Source organism: Muscardinus avellanarius, assembly GCF_963383645.1.
Source record: "Muscardinus avellanarius genome assembly, chromosome: 20".
In the NCBI taxonomy this organism is placed as follows: Eukaryota; Metazoa; Chordata; class Mammalia; order Rodentia; family Gliridae; genus Muscardinus; species Muscardinus avellanarius.
The window spans coordinates 24,687,840-24,705,334 of NC_137806.1; the positions used below are offsets into that span (position 1 = coordinate 24,687,840).

The 17,495-nt window shown below is 40.3% G+C and overlaps 1 protein-coding gene across 1 annotated transcript in view; it reads left to right on the top strand.

The window, feature by feature from the left end:
- SFMBT2 (Scm like with four mbt domains 2) overlaps positions 1 to 17,495 on the top strand; it is a gene marked incomplete at both ends in the record, with an annotated part of 206,960 nt that overhangs the window by 108,364 nt on the left and 81,101 nt on the right. Inside the window, 2 exons of the mRNA XM_080717257.1 lie at positions 7,999 to 8,100; positions 12,531 to 12,678. Of these exons, the coding sequence (XP_080573383.1) occupies positions 7,999 to 8,100; positions 12,531 to 12,678 (250 nt within the window). The remainder of the gene's footprint in view (positions 1 to 7,998; positions 8,101 to 12,530; positions 12,679 to 17,495) is intronic.

Consider the following 17,495-nt stretch of genomic DNA (forward strand, 5'->3'; position numbering starts at 1 on the left):
AGAGGTGGGTAGACACATGCAGATGGAACCCAAGGGCCTTATATCTCCGAGCTACACTCTTAGCCCAGCCCTATTTTTTTTTATCTTTTACTTTGAAACAGGGTCTCACTAAGTTGCAAAGGGCCTCACTAAGTAGCTGAAACTGTCCAAGAACTTCAATCCTCTTGTCTCAGCCTCCCAAGCACTGAGATTACAAGCCTGTGGCACCATGTCTGGCCTCAAGTACTACATTTTAAAACAACCTGCAGCGCTTTAAGTCCCTAAAGTAGCCCTGGGGATGAGTTGTGCTAAAGTAAGAAGGTGAGGCATGAATGTCCTTTCTTTTTCCTCTGTCTTTTCTTTCTCTCATCTCTTCATTAGTGATGCTCTTTATTCAACCTTCCATAGATTAATACTCACAATGACTGTATACAAGCATCCTTAAGATTCATCCTGAAGCCTTAGCATCGTGCCAGGGAAGTCCAGAGTGCTGTTTTCCACGATGGCTAAATCTCAGGGTGGCTCCATGTCAGAAGTGGTTCTACACAGGCGTGTTTGAGTTTGCACAATCAGGTAGCAGTACCCTTTTTCAGGAATGGCAGCCGCTTTCAAGGCATAGACATCCCCGGTGACTTGTTCTTATAGCAGTGGGTGACTCGCGGGTAGCTGTTGCACGCAGGCACTCCTTACAGTCAGTGGGTCCTCCTGACCTTCCTTCCCTCTCCTCTCCTTCCCTCCCTTTTCTTTTCTTTTCTTTCGTAGTACCTGGGATTGCACTCAGGAATGCTTTACCTCTGAGCTATACCCATGGCCCCATTTTTTTTTAAACGGTTCTCACTAAGTTGCTGAGGGCCTTGCTAAGTTACTGAGGCTTTCCTCGAACCTGTGATCCTCCTGTCTCAGCCTCCCTAGTTACTGGGGTTACAGGTGTGTACCAGCACAGCTGGCTAACTGACCTGTGGTTCTTAGGTGAGAAACACGAGTCCTCAGGCAGAAATTTATAGCTAAAGAATCCCCAATACAGTATAGTTCGCCTAGACTTCTTTGCCCGATATGATACTTCATATTTCTCATTTTTGATTATTTTCTATACTAAGTTTAAAGCTTGTCAGTATTAGAAAGCACAGTAACTACTTTTCACTTCACAAAGTATCAGAACTTAACATGTAGTATTTGGACCAACACTGACAGATTGAGACTGGCATGGAATTTGGAACCAACCATGTTTATTAGATTAACGTATTTTGGTTAACATAGATACGATTAGGAGGAAGTAGGTATCGACGAGGGACAATTTATGAGGACCACAGGCATTTGCTACACACGGTGCTTCAATCTTTCAACACACATGGGTAGTGTTATGGATTAACAACAAAAATCTGGAGAGTCTAAGTAAGTGGTTAGATTAATAGGGGTCAATTTTCAAGCTGGTAAAGCTACTTCAAACTTATATTTTAGGAGCCTACGGGGTATACAGTTTTCGTTTTTGCTAATTAATGATTTTTAAAAATATCCTTTTTGTTCCCTGCTTCCTCCCCTGTGATGGAACATGATGTGATCTATGATAATCTGATGGCTAGAGCAAGAACTGAGTGTCAGGCTGCTTGTTGAAATCTGGGCTCTGTGTCCTTCCCTCGCTAACGTAACCTCTCTGTGTCCTAATTTCCTCGCTGTAAGATGGATACCACTCTCTACTCTTAGTGAAGGAAAGATAGTCCTGGTGAGAAAGTGCTCCTTTTCGATTGCTCCCACCCACTTGAGATTGCAAACCAAACCAAGTTAGTGAATCTTACTGCAGGGTACCTTAGCAAGAGAGAGAGAGTGAGAACTGCTAAGCTCATCCCTGGAGGGATTGTAACCAATGAATCTTAAGCAGAGAGAGGACATTGATGTATACAGAATCTCTTTGACCATGACATTGCACTAAAAATAGATTCTCTGAAGAGATATTGCTAATGTAGCCTCTTAAGACAGTCCTCCATTAAGGTAAATTGTATTTTACCCCCGCCCCCATCCCACCAGGGGAACTCTACCTCTGAGCTACACCTCCTTTTTATTTTTTATTTTGAAATGATCTGGCTTGGTTTCTGAGAGTCTTTCTACATTGCTGAGACTACACTCCAACCTGTGATCCTCCTGTTTCAGCCTCCCAAGTACTAGAATTATAGAAATCATCTACCTACCACACCTGGCTGGCATTTTACTTTTGATCAATATAAAACTACTTTTTTCTTTAGAGCTAGGTGTACTGGTGCACACTTGTAATCTCAATACTTGGGAGGCTGAGGCAGGAAGATCACAGGTTTGTGGCCAGCCCCAGCTACTTAGTGAGGCCCTCTGCAACTTAGTGAGACCCTGCTTGAAAATAAAGAATAAAAAATTGGGCTGGAGGTGTAGTTCAGAAGTAGAATGCCCCTGGATTCCATCCCTAGCAACACACACACACACACACACACACACACACACACACACACACAGTACTTTTAGTTCAAAAGTAAAAATGGGTAGCAATGAATATAGACTGGAATGAAGTCTCTAGCGTTTATGAAAGAATAGTTTTTCAGTAAGCTATTTAGCTGGATTCAAGTGCATATAAGTAAACAGTATTTCTTGACTATGACAGGCATATTTGTAGGTGGACTGAGGACTTGATAATGTATCCTGATATCAAGAACATCATTCTTGGTCCAACGGTTGTGAAGTATGAATGATTCTCTAGAGCTTTGCAAAGGCCAGAATGTCTCTTTAAAACCACAGTGAATTTTCCATTATCTCTCAGTAGGTAATCGATTTTGTGAATCATGTTCAGGAACTAGGAACTCTGTTTCTCCTTAACCCTGAAGATTTTGATGTTAGGTGTTTGTATAAATGAATGCGGCTCCTCTGACCGCATTAACAGCCCCAAGTAAAGGGGCCTGGAGGTGATTGACTTTGTTTTCAATGAGAACATCTGTACCTTTTCTCATGTACAAGTATAGATATTCATAGATAGACATGCACAGAACTCAGAAGTTGACTCATTTGGAAATCCACTGGTGTAGATGTCTTCAATTATCATAAAAGCTTGATATTCCTGAGGACTGCAGAGTGGTTTCTTTTGCCTCATCCCCATGAGCCCCCCTCTGGTATGCAAGTCCCAGCCACTCTGATTGCATTTACTGTGCTGCCTGCCTTTCTAGAATCTTCTCTTTATCATTTAAAATCTCAGGCTTTTCATGTTGCAAATTAAAATTCACTGCTGTAAGTCCTTTGACTGCCATGATCATAGTGATATTGAGTTTTTATGTGCTACAAGTAAAAGAATTTCTTCTAAGCCTAGGTGTTTGTTAGCTGTTCTGTCTTTTTCTTCTCCCTTTGGCAAATGTAGGGTTTTTGGGGGAGAGGGGTATATTTCCTATTACATCTAGCAGCCTGCTGTGTAATCCCACAAAGGTTTCTAATGAATGAATGATAGAATACAGAGTCTGAATTGATGTCAACAAATCATCTAGTATGTGTTGGTCCTTCAGTTTAATTTAACGAATATTCATTGAAGTCTTTCTTAGATGGATCATATAACAAGAAGGAGAGAGTTCGGCATTCACCAGAAATTATGGCACATACAGTATGGCTATCTTTCATGTTCTTTTAATGGTTCTCCAATGGGCAGAAGTTTTAATGGCACAACACTTCAAAAAAATATTATCCTGCTTTTTTTAAATTGAAAATGGTATACATTTAAACTGTGCTTGGTGCCCTCCCCCCAACCCCGTTTTCCCTTCCCCCTATCCCAACAATGAGTGTCCAGGTTAACCATGCTTTATTCATACTTTTACACATATGTGGCTGTAGCTCCTCCATTAATCAACCTCAGCCTTCTTCATCTCCTATCCTTCCATTCTAGCTTTGCTGAGATTTTCCCTCCGTTATCTGGAGTCATTCTGGTATTATCTTGCCTTTGCTGTTAAAGTTTCTGGCACCATCATTGACAAATAGCAAAAAGTAGCAGGTTTAATGAAACTCTTAATTGTTAACATGTCTTCAGTCCTGAATCTTTTAAATTTCCATTAGCTTGATTTATATATCTTTGAAATTGGTGGGAATTCTACATGATTATAGCGGGATTTTTTTTTTTTTTTTTTTTTTTTTTTTTGGTGGTGGTGGTGGTGGAGCTGATTGAAAATTGATCTTAGGAAAGTGTGAACGAGGACTGGAAGATTCAGGAATGTTCTTGATAGTTTCCAGATTTATTTCCAAAATTTGAAATTCAACTTTAGTAAGATAGTGTAGATATATGTGAATGTTCGAGGTCGAACTATGAATATCAGTGCTTGGGTATTGCTACCTCTTAAAATGTTCAGCTTTTCTCTTATGTATCTTAGACAAGGGCTTTAGATAGTTTGGAGCAAAAACAGGTGCATTTCCCCAAGAATTTGGGCATTTGTATCTTATGACTTGTTTTTACTCGTGACAATTCTAACACTATATATGTGAATATTTTGACATCAACCTATTCTCCAAACTCTCAGTATGCCAAGTGGAAGTTCTACAGTTTAATTCATTTCTGACATTAACTACCTAAAGGCAGCACAGACCCTTATAGGCTTAGGGCTCAGTATCTCAAGACAACCTCACATCGGGCGTCAATTTTAAGTGTGAGCATCCTGGGTCCTGTGTTCCATTCCAGTGGCCATAAAATTCAAGGCTCCCAATACCCTTCTCCTCAGATTCCATGATTTTCTATAAGGACTCTCTGAACTCTTAGCAGTTTACTTACATGAACTGATTATTTCAAAGGATGCCATAAAGGGTAGGAATGAATAACCAGGCAAAAGAGGTACATAGAGAGGAGCCCGGAAGGCACCAAGGCCAGCAGCTTCTGTTATTTTGTTGCTTGGGTGGGTCACCCTTCCTTTTTGAGGATATATTCACCAAATTGGAGGCTTTCCACACACCCTGTAATTTAGGGTTTATATTGAGGACTCATTCATTAGCAAGGTTGATTAAACCATTGGCATTTGGTGATCAACTCCACTTCTAGTCTCTTTACTGTTCTTTAGTGGTTAGAAGAATAAATGGTCCAGCCCTCCTTTTCTAACTTGGTCTTTCTAGTGACAAGTCCTCATCTGAAATGACTCACTAAGCATGATCTCATTAAAACTAAGGATGCTTCTGTTACCCAAGAGATTTAAGGGCTGTGTTCCCAAAACTGGGGACAGAGATGAAATACATGCTTATCACACCATTAAAATGTAGTAGAAATAAGTTAAAATGTGGGAGATTTGAGCTGTAACCCACAAAGGGAAAACCCACTGTTAAAACTTTGAGATAATATTCACTAAGCATCGCTTTAAAATTATTCAAAACAGTTAGTTCAGTGGCATGCTGTTTTAATTTTCATCTCACATATGGCCAAGCACAGCTTTAATGTCTATGCTCATTTTTACGGATGAGCAGAAGACAGAGAAGTTCAGTGGTTGACATACAAGCCCATGGATACTCCAGGAGAGAAGGAAGAGGCTGCGTGTTTTCTGCACCAAGCAATTCCCCCTTAACCTAGAGCTGATGCAGTGTATGCTGAAATTATTAACTATAAACATTTATAATACAGTCTGTAGCACTGAGCGAGGAGGTTATCTGAGGAGAAGTTTGCTGTGTGCTTTATTTTTTGAGTATAGAGAGCTATTGCCTGGTCTGTACCAGATAACTATGCATACAGTAAGGCAGCAGATACAGGTCAACTATCAGTGCAGGGTTCCTGGGGCCATTGATCTTGTAGCAGAGCATGTAAGGGTAGATGTGGACTTGGATAAAGACCTCAAAAGGTGGAAAGATTCTCAGGTTCTGGGTCAGTCTTGTTTAGAAAATGGCTCTACTTGGACAGAGAACAGTAGTTGGAACTAAAGTGTACAAAGTAGAATGGGCACAAAAGTTGCAACAGAGATGGTTAGAACAGGGGGTAGACCAGAAGTCCAGGTTGCTGTCTGGCCTTCTCTACAGTGAAAACCAGCAGGAGATGGAAATTCTAAGGATAGCTCTGGTGTCGGTGCAGACAAAGAGTAGTGAGTGACCTTTTCCTATGATTACTAAATGAGGTCTTAATAAGGCTCAGCCTTTTTGCGGTGGGTTTTGAGAGGGATAACTACAGTGAGAAGGACGTCCCACAGCAGAGAAAGAAACCAAATGCGTTCTGAGAAACTATTACATGCATCCGGGGCCATTTATTATAGTTACGAATGTGTCATTAGTGCCCGAGGGCATTTCTGTATTGTCGAACGGCATAATAATGACTTGTTGAGTACATTTAGATGAACTTGTATTGCATTATAATTTTAGAATAAAAGGTTAAAGTGTTTTGTGTTTCAAAGGGGAAAATATGACTTACTTGTAAAATCCGAGAATATGACTCAATTCCCACCAATTGGTTCTGGGGGCGTCGATGTCTGACGGGAACACTAACTTTTAATCTTTTAATTCAGATGTCAATTACTCATTTTGGGTTTAGTTCTTGTGCCTCGACACCTGTGGCTAACAGCTCCGCCTGCACATCTGGTTGGTGTGTGTAGGTTTGCGTTAACTCCCCGTCTTCTTGCTTTTTATTTCTTTTCTTCTCTGACCCACCTTCTCCAGGCACCTTTAAAAAGAAATGTTTCTTTGCAACATAAACAACTGAAAGTCATCACCAGCACCTCAGAATATTTCTGTGCTTTTTCTTAAGCATACAGCTTTTATAAAGTGTTGATTGTAAGTTCTTAAGGCACTTATAAAGGTTGCACCATAAACATGAGAAGCCATTACTTGCCCCTAAGAATATTTCTTTGTGCTTTTTTCTTGTGGATACACATTTTATAAAGTGTCGATTGTTAGTTCTTAAGGAATTTATGAAGGTTTCATATGAACCTGCTGCTTTGATTCGTTTTTTCCTTGTGTTTGATTATATCCCTACTTGCTCTGATAAGAACCTGTACCAATTGCTTCACCCAGACCCAGAATTTATTGAGCATCTTTGCACAATGCTGTGGGGTCACGTTACAGTTCTATAGGTTCATATTCTGATTTCCTCTGGCCAAACAGTGGAGCAGTGGAGAGTTCTATGAGCTGTTCTCTGGTCTCCTGTTGGACATGGACAGTACTGACCAGCTTTTGAGGTCAAGGGAGCAGGCACAACCCAACTGACTTCTCTTTAATTCTCTGACTTGGATATGGAGTGGCATTATCGAATTAATTTAAAACCCCACTCTAGATTTGCAGATAAAAGAAAGCAGTAAATCTCCAGGTATTTTTGTGCTTCACACCCAATTAAAGTGTTTGGAAATAGCAAGATTTATTCGCAGCTATTATTTTCTCTGGGACAGACTGCAAATACATTTATTTATCGGCTGATGCTTACATCGAGCATGAGTTATGGGGTGGCCTCCATTTCAGCAAGATAAATTCTGCTATCCAGGGTTCAGCCAACCTCATCTCTTGCTGGATTACTGATCTTTGTTGATCAGGCTCTGAATGTCTACAGGGTGCCTTTGGGTTCTTATGTGCACAGAGCTCTGGGGTCCGGGACTCACTACCAGTAACTGATAAGCCAGTTAGATTTTAAAGGCACTGGACATGAGCATGGACTTTGACCCAGAAGGTACTTACTGAGCCCTGCAATATAACCCTGGGGAGCCATAGGCCACACTTTCTAAAGAGTCCCCTGTTGTGTTTAATAAGAGGACTGATTGCCTCTGTTACTCTGCTGAACGTTAGCGGAGCGCACCTAGGAAAAATCAGAGCTCTGTGATGTGAGCTTTATTTTGCTGAGTGTGAATTTAAGCGTGTCCACGGAAGCTTGTTTTCTCTCCCTTGGAAAAGCAATTTCGCCTCCAGAAAATAATTAAATCCTCAGTCTCTAGCAATAATTAGAAATTTGAAACGGAGAGGGTTAATTATTTCCGCCAGATTCCAGTTCTCCCCAAAAAGTGCTCAAGGACCTCAGTCAGAGAGTCGCTGAGTTGCCTTGTCATGCTGTTGCTTCCAATAATCCCATCTTCCTCCCCGCAGGATCATGCAGATCTGCGAAGCCATTTCTTCACTGTTGGCATGAAACTAGAAACAGTGAATATGAGCGAGCCCTTTCACATCTGTCCTGCATCAGTGACTAAGGTGGGTTTCGTGCCTTTGCTCCTTGTTTCGACCCCCAGAGTGAATCAATAGTCTTTCAGATTGAAGCCAAGCAGATGAAATATACATGGTAGGGTACTTAGCAACACCAAACAGCAACAGGGCCACTGCTGTCCCTCCACGCTACCTCTACTAGAAGCTCAAACCGACTGTAGTAGCAGAGGGAGTCTAGTAGCAGTCCCCTCCTAGAATGGAGAGGTTGAGTCTTCCTTCTTCTGATAGCTATGTGCACGTTGAAATCATTTTTTTTTTTTTTTGGTGGTACTGGGGGTGGAATCCAGAGACTTCCTACCTCCGGGCTACACCCTCTGACCTATTTTCTATTTTATTTGGAAACAGGGTCTCACTAAGTTACTGAGAGCCTCACTAAGTAGCTGAGGCTAACTTCAAACCTGTGCGATTCTCCTGTCTCAGCCTCCCAAGTGCGGGATTACCAGCGTGCGCTGCCACGCCCGGCTGTGCATGTTAAAGTCATTTTAAGAGTTGCTTTCTAGCTAGGTGAGGTGGCCCATACCTATAATCCCAGTCCTTGGGAGGCTGAGACAGGAGGGTCAATGGTTCAAGACAAGTCTCAGCAACTTAGACCCTGTTTCCAAATAAAATAGTGCTGGGGTTGTAGCTCAGAGGTAAAATGCTCTTGTGTTCAATCTCTAGTACCAAAAAGAAAAAAACCAAAGAAATAAACATGAAGACTAGGTTGTTCCTCCTGTGTAGGAAGTATTGAATATGATCCATTTGTATTTTGAAAATATTTTAATGATAGAGAACAAATTCTCACCTCCCCATGAGCTAGCATCTCTGCCTCTTTTTTTTTTTATCTTCTTTCATCGACTAAAGGAAAACTCCTGCTTCTAAGACTTGATGATCCAAAATGAAATTACTTTGTTATGTAATGGCATTTTTATAGCCTTTTAAGGTTATGGTATCTCTTTCTGAAAAATGTCTCAGTGCTATCACCTGCCCTGAAGTTTAAATTGCATGTTCCTACGTTAAATGTTCTGCCACTTAACTTTCTTAGTCAAGAAAGTGTTTTGGTTAATGACTTTTTGTACCTTTCAGAGGGAAGATTTAATTATAGATTCAAAAGTCAATTGTATTTTATTTTTCTCCAGGAAACTGGATTTGTTCATGCAGCCATTAGCATTCCAGCATATTTGAGTTACGGTTTTTTTAAAAAATTCATAATTTGGTAGAATTTGAAAAATTCAGTAGTGATAATGTATTGTAGCAAATGAAAAATGGCTGTAATCATGAAATAATGTCTTCTTTTCTAAGTGTTATCTCTTTAGTGAACAAATTGGCCTTATATCTGTTAAAGTAATTTATTTAAAGAAAAAGAATACTGATTCATGCTTTGAATGGTCATCTTGGGGTTGAAACTCCTGCACTCACATTCATCCATTATCCAGCAAAATCTTTTTGTTGGAAACGGTCTTCGGGGTTCTAAAGTGTGTTTTCTGGTAATTACCACAAATTTTTCCAAACCTGAAGACTTGGACCTTGTTGAAACCTGGCCAGAATTTCCCCCTTCATTCTAGCACTGGGTTATATAGCGGGGCCAGCTGCCCACTTTTTTGGATATATGTCACATTGTCCTCTCTCTGAAAGGTGACAGTGTCAGCTTTGCCTGGAATTTCATTTAAGAGGCTGAGACGGGAGGATCGCGGTTCGCAGCCAGCCTCAGCTACTTAGTGAGGCCCTCTGCAACTCAGTGAGATGCTGTTTCAAAATAAAGAATAAAAAAAATATAGCTGAGGGTAATAGCTCGGAGGTAGAATTCCCCTGGGTTCCATCCCCAGTACCTAAAAAATAAATAAATAAAATATAAAAATAAACTAAAAGGAGAGGATGTACGTGGCATGTCAATGGTCATCTCTACCGTAGAGGCAGTCGCTTGGAACGTGGGCACCCACCTCCACGGGGTCCAAAGCTCATCTGCATGCAATAAAGTATCAGGATGTTCTTAGCGTAGAAGATATTTATCATGAAATTTATTCCTCCAAACACTGGACAATGTTTTAGAATACCATATTTGAGAATATAACACACGATTCTGTTGTTCATCACAACGGAAATTTCATTTATTTATTTATTTTGTCTCCCATTGGGGTTTTTCTTCGTGGCACAACTGTTGAAAAATAATATTGTAAATAATATTAAAGCCAGCAGACAAGAATGCAGACAGGCATCTAGCAGAACTAGTATTAAATAACCAACCTTTCTCAGTATAGCGGGTTTATGATTTTGGTGTTCCAAAGCTGAGATATTGACAGGTGAGGATGACAGTATCCATGTATGTTAAATGTATTGATTAGAGAAAAGTAAGTTGGAATTAGAAGTCTGAATTGTGTTTTTATTTCTGCCAGTTCTGGGCTGTGCAGGCTTGAGTAAGTCAGCTGCTTTGAACATTCATTCTAAGGGTTCTGAGCCAGATAGAAGTCAAAGCAGTGGTTCCCTGCATTTAGGGTTATAAATCCTGGTGGATTTGATGAAACATATTAAGTTTTTCCTCCAAAATCTGCCTGCATGCATGAATGTTTGTTTTAACAGATTTTAGAAATTCCTTAGCATCTATCTTTATGGGGTCCTGCGATCCTACCACCAGAATTATTATTTAAAAAAAACATGTGCGAGTATGCGTCTATATGCATAAAAGAAGAGATGAAAGTAATTTCCCAAGTATTTACTGAGCATCCATAGGTGCTGTTCTGGACAATGTACACAAAGTTCCTACTATTGCAGGGCTTGCGTTTTAATGGGGTGAAATAGACCGTAAGCAACATTAATGTCTACGTAAACATAGCATATTAAATGCTAAGGAGACAAATTCACCAGGAGAGGTGCTAATGGAGACTGGGGTGGAAGGAGGATGGGATTATCAATAGGGCCGTTAGCGATGTCTCCCTGGGAAGGCCATGTTTGACTCTTTGCTCCTAACATTGGCTTTCGAAGGCAACTCTGTGGCAAAAGGCTAGGACTATTTACTGAAATTAACATAAAGATGCACAGAGGTGAGTTTCCTCTCCAGCTTCTCTTTGGGGTAAGTTGGTTCTAGAAAAACCTTTATAACTGAGGAACCCAGGTATCATAGCTGAGTAAAAATGCTAAGAATGTAAAAATGCTAAGAAAGTAAAAATACTAAGAAAGACGAATTTATGTCTATGGAGTTGGGTAGACCATTGTGTGTGTGTGTGTGTGTGTGTGTGTGTGTGTGTGTGTGTGTGTGTGTTGCTGGAGATTGAACCCAGGGGCATGCTACCTCTTAGCTATAACCCCAGGCCTGCTTTTCACTTTTTCTTTTTTTTTTATTTGGAAACAGGGTCTCACTAGGTTGTTGAGGGCCTCGATAAGTTGCTGACACTGGTTTTCCATCCGCAATTCTCTTGTCTCAGCCTCCAAAGTACTAGAATTACAGGAGCGGACCACTGTGTCTAACTACTTACTGGGATTTTTAAGTCCACCAGCCTTACCATGTTGAGGCATGCCTTTCTGATATTTTTTCTGTGTTTAGTTTTTCAGCATGCTTTATTCCTTTTTTGCATTGTTGATTTTTTTCTTGTATTCACTGGATATTCATCTAGTTCTTCTCTATGAATCATTTTCTATGTGTTTAGAGTATTTGGATGAGTAAAAAAATAGGCCACTGTGTCCTCAAAGAATTTATGATCAGTTAATGTTGCCAGTCCACAGTAGAAATGAGGATTATTTAGTTTAGAAGTTTGCCTCTTGAGCTTTGGGGCCCTTTCTTTCAACCAGACCAGCCTGCTGAAATTTGAGAGGCACCTGAAAAAAAGCAGTGAGCTTAAGGGCCAGCAAGGCGGTTGGGGTGTTATAATCCCGGAGAACACTGAGTAAGAACAGGCTTCATGTGAATGAGTTTCTCTAGAGCTACAGGATGGGGTATTTGGTGGGAACCGTGATGCAGGGTAAGGCTCAAATCTCCCTTCTAGATCTTGCAGGGTTTTTGTTTGTTTGTTTGTTTGTTTGTTTTAATGATCTGGGAGGAATTTGGTGTATGCTGTGGACACCGATGGACCAATTTTGGACTTTCGGTGACCGTCTTAGATTTATCAAGGCTGAGGTCTGTCTGCTTTTATCAGTGCCAGCTAAGGCTGGCTGTTGAGTTCGTTTCTAAGTCTCTGGATTTTTTTTTTTTAAATCTATTCTCTGTATTCTAATTATATTCCATCTAGTCTGTATAATTCTAATTATCTTTTCATTAACATGACCATAATGAACAATTCTACTTTTTCAGCTACCAGATTTAGTAAAAAATATGCATTGAAATATCAGTTTGTGCTTCAATCAATTCAATGAAACATGTTAATGATCTTTGGGAGCTGTGTAGCACTATATGTAAAATACCAAGGGATTAATCTTTGGGTTCATTTATTTATTTATTTTTCTTTCAGGTTTTTAACAATCATTTTTTTCAAGTGACTATTGATGACCTAAGACCAGAGCCTAGTAAACTCTCAGCACTGTGCCATGCGGATTCTTTGGGGATTTTGCCAGTACAATGGTGCCTTAAAAACGGAGTCAGTCTCACTCCTCCCAAAGGTTTGTATTCTGTGAAAATGGGCAAGATCCCAGAGACTCAGGGGCGGTGTCTTACTGTCCTCAAAGTCGGTGCCTTTCTCAATCTGAAGAAGTTTGTGTTGTGAAGAATTTTGGTGTAGTGTAAATAGAGGGTTCTCTTGAGAGAGCTTGACACGGTTGTCGATTATAGCTTTATCCCTGGCAAGGTACATCATGTTGGGCTCTTCAGCCAACGTCGAGCACCACGGTTCCTCCTGTGTGTATCTGCTAGGCCTGTATCTTCACTTTTCCTTCACGCGTGTCCCCACGGAGGAGACGCCTTTAGATATTTACATTTCTAATACCGGGCGTGGTGGGACACACTTGTAATCCAACATTTGGGAGGCTGTATTATTAATACATTGTTAATACAGCACTGACTGTATTATTGGCAACTGTGTGCTCTTGTATAGTGATAAAGGGTGCCGTGTTGCCAAACGATTGAGGTAAAAGACTCGAAAGTGTCTGAGGAGTGGCTTTAAAAGTACAGAATAGAGCATTTCTTCAGAATTTGTATTTCCCACCAATCACCGTTTCCCCAGGGCTCAGGGGCTCTCAGATATACACCAATTTGATGCTCTCGTGCATTCAGATAATTCACCTGGGAGCTGGGGCGCATTAAAATACTTTCAGATTGAGATCCAAGGACTGTGTGCTTAGTAAGCATAGGTGCAATCCTTGTAGCTTAGCAATGTCAGCTGATGTATTGTTCAGGTTTGAGGTCTGTTCAGCCAGGATAGCAGTAAAATGAAGTGTGAGACTGAAAAGGAAAAGAAAGGAAATAGAAGTCAAGAAAATTGGGGAAAGATTAGACAAATAAACATACGAGAGGAAAATTTTAACAGACAGCCTCAAATAAAAAGGGATTTATACTAACCTTTTCAGGTCATTGGGGATTGGGTTACTTGTGGAAGTAGTGTATTGGGAGACTAAGTTCCTTTTTTCCTAGCAGCTGTCCTGCTTCTGTTCTGTTGGTAACGTTTCATTGAGCTGCACCTCGCTTATCTGCAACCTAACTGTATCTGCTGGACCTGTATTCTCATTTTTTCTCCATGCTTGTCCCCACGGAGTAGATACTTTTAGATATTTCCACTTAAAAACCCAAACGTGGTGGCACGCACCTGTAATCCCAGCGTTTGGGAGGCTAAGATGGAAGGATTGTGGTTCGCGGACAGCCTCAGCTACTACTTAGTGAGACTCTTTGCAACTCAGTGAGATCCTGGTTCAAAATAAAGAGTAAAAAAGAAAAAATAAGGTGGGTGGTGTAGCCCCTGGGATCCATCCCTAGTACTGAAAAAAATCAGACATTTTGATTTTAATTTCTGACTCTTCTGATGAAAGTCATGGAGTCATAGAATGAAGATCTAATCATCATATGATTAGTCACTGTTGTAAGTGTCCAACTCATTTAAACCTCGAGATAATGCTATGAGGAAACTTAAGAGTTTAATCAAGGTGCCCAAGCTCACAGAGATCGCGAGCGGCAGGCAGGAAGCCTAGTTTCCAAGTCCCTGCTGAATGATGGTCACATTCCAGGCCACGAGGCCCGCGTGTGTGATTCTGTTTAGGTACAAGATTGCTTTGCACTTGGGCCAGACCATGGGCTTCAGTAAGGCTCTCAGTGCGAACAGCGTTGGTGGACTCCAGGTAAAATGCAGAATTGCAGAAATGAGAGAAGTCCAAGTATTTTTATGATCCTTAATATGACTCTACAGGTTTTCTTTTAATCAGGGACCTACTAGTAATAAATCAGAAGTCCTTCTTTACTGTGGAATTTCAGCAACGGCTCATCCGCGAAGGTTGCAGACTAGGAAGAAACAAAACTGTCAGCCTAGAGCAGAGGGTCACCTTTGTTTCTCCCTAAATTTTTAAGGAAGCGTGCTTGGGGATGGATGGGTCCCCTGTCATCAGAGGAGGCCTTTTCCTCAATATCTCAGATGCTGCTTGGTTAGACTCTGCACACTCTTCATTTACTAATGGGATCTATTTAAGAATATTAAAAAGAAAATATCTTTCTCTCGGGTTGGCAATTTGATCATTCCACTGTGGCAAAGGCCTCATGGCTATCACTGTGACACTGGAGTTTTAAAAATACATATCCTATGAACTGTGGAAAGGAAATTGCTGATATACAGTGAATACTAGGAAAATGGGTGGATGTTTCTTCTTTGATTATTTGCCTTTTATGATATTAAGAAATTGTTTTACATTAGTGTAATTGAGCTCCTAAGTTTTCATTGAAAGGACCACACAAGTATACTTATGAAAGTAAATATTTTTATATCTTGAGCTTTGTTAGTACCCTTATTAGTTTTTTTCTCTATCATCCAAGGGTTGTGATAGGCAGTGAGGTGAGATTGTTTTCAGGAAGCCTGACAAACTATTTCTTCTCTTATTGGAAGCAAAGCAAAGCATGCATTTTGCAAAGTATCAAAGAAAAAAATTGTTCCTTCGTGGATACAGTAGATTATTTTTAGGAATGTGAGTATTGGTGAAAAGTGCCTTTCAATAAAAAGTCTCAGTGACAATTGCTTAAACCCTTTAAACATCTCAAAAGTGGCAAATGTCAAGAGCTCAGGAAGCACTGGAAATCTGTAGCTAACTTCTGGCCATGAGACTGTTTTCTTGAAATAGTGGAATCTTTGCTTTTATGCCAGTAAGAAGAAGATCAGCAACTTACAGAAAAAAAATGGACAACGGATATGAACAGACCAATGCTCAGAAAAAGAAACACAACGGCCAGGCGTGGTGGTGCACGCTTGTAATCCCAGCATTCGGGAGGCTGAGACAGGAGGGCTGGAGTTCGCAGACAGCCTCAGCTACTTAGGCCCTTTGTGAACTCAATGAGACCCTATTTCAAAATAAAGAATAAAAAAGATGGCTGAGGGAGGGAGGGAGGGAGGGAGGGAGAGAGAGAGAGAGAGAGAGAGAGAGAGAGAGAGAGAGAGAGAGAGAGATGGAGGGAGAGATGGAGGGAGGGAGGGAGGGAGGGAGGGAGGAAGGGAGGGAGGGAGAGATTGTTGTCATCCTAGGACAGAGGTTGGCTTAAAATTATGATGATCTTACTTGAAATCGAATGCGTTTTTTATACTTTGCTGCTGTTTTTGCTGGCTGGTATTACTATAAAATTTATCCTCCTCAGTAGTTTGGGGGAGTTTTTGTGGTCTTAAGCAGGATTAGCGGATGGACCACCACAATTTTTACATGATTGAAATAATCTCTACGTCAAAGCAGTTGGCAAATTACAATCCTAGGGAATACTTTTCCAAGTATTGACGGTTATAACACAGTTGTGGCTTTATTAATTAGATTCCCTTTCCTTCTCATGGGAGTAGAGTATATTTATTTTTGTAATTAAAATGAATAAGAATTTAGAGGTGGTGGTGGTGGTGGTGGTGGATTTTGCAGTGTGGTTTAATGGTTTCCTTTTGATTTATTACATGGCTTCATCTCAACACAAGGGCTGGGAATCATGCTGTGGAATTTCTTAAGACACTGTTCTTTGCTTTTATTAATATATGCCAGGGGAAGCTTTTTAATCGAATTTGTTGTTTTAGACTGGAATTCTGAGGTTTAGATCTAGAATGTGTAAGATTTAGTCCGTATGTTGCCAAATGATGTCAGCTGTTTTCGTGTGTGCTTTCTAGGAAAGGATCATGTTTAGATTTCTGTGAAAGCCATGAATGCTGTTTAAACTATGTTGTGTACTACCAAAAAGAGTAGGTGGGACATAAGTGACCAAACAAAAGACACCCACCGATACAGGAGAGAGACCGTTCAGACGCCATACATCTTCCATTGAATTGCTTTGACTATTTCTATTTTATAAAAAGGAAAAATCTGTCTCCAGACCTTAGGGACAAGAATTCTAAGCTAGAGTAGACAGGAACTTTTCAGTGTGGTTATCTATGTAATTGCTTTCCTGTTAAGCAAAGACTAGAACCTTGGAGATTTTAAACCATTAGTTCAAACTCAGTAAACAACAAGTCAATATTATAGGCATGATGAAAAATGATTATACAAGTACATACATAAATAAACTAAACAGAAAGGTGTGTAGGTTGTCAACCATGAATTACTCTACTTAAATTATTTCATTAACCTTCATGACATGTAATCTCAAAGATTAGTGGTTGAATTACAGGAGGAAAGGTTCCTTCCAGGAGGGATCTTTTTCAGAAAATGTTAAGCCTTTACATTTCTGTTGTAAAATGTGGGAGCAAAGGCTAGTAAGTGGCTTTTTTTTTTAGTACTTTGATTTGTCTCTGTTAGGTTGATCATTCAAGGGACACATAAACTGTTCATGTAATTTAAGAATTAAAGATGTCTCTTAATTATTATTTATAGTAATTGGAGTAGTGAATCCTAATTAGCATTCTCTTTCTAAAGAAAAACCACTGTCACTGACTTAGGTACTCAGTCCATTTTGGCATCTGTTTTATTTCCAAAAGGAGACCGAAAATAATATTAGACACTCTCATTCTTTCTGAAGATGCTGGCATTGTGCCACGTTCGATTCAGATTTTTAAAAACCTGAAATAAAGCACTACCAATAAAGTTGACTCCTCCGTTTCCCACACACCATTTCAAATCCTCCAGTGAATTTTGCCAACATTTTCTGAATCTGACTTCCTCGGACCTCTCTCAGGGTCCAAGTCAGGACTCAGACAGCAGCCCACAACGCCTAGCATTTCTGACGCCCATGGTCCTGTCTAGCTTCTCCTCCTCCTGAGCACGTCCATTCGGCCCATTCCAATCCCTTGCCATTTCTGCACCATGATGACATATCCCTCCTGAAG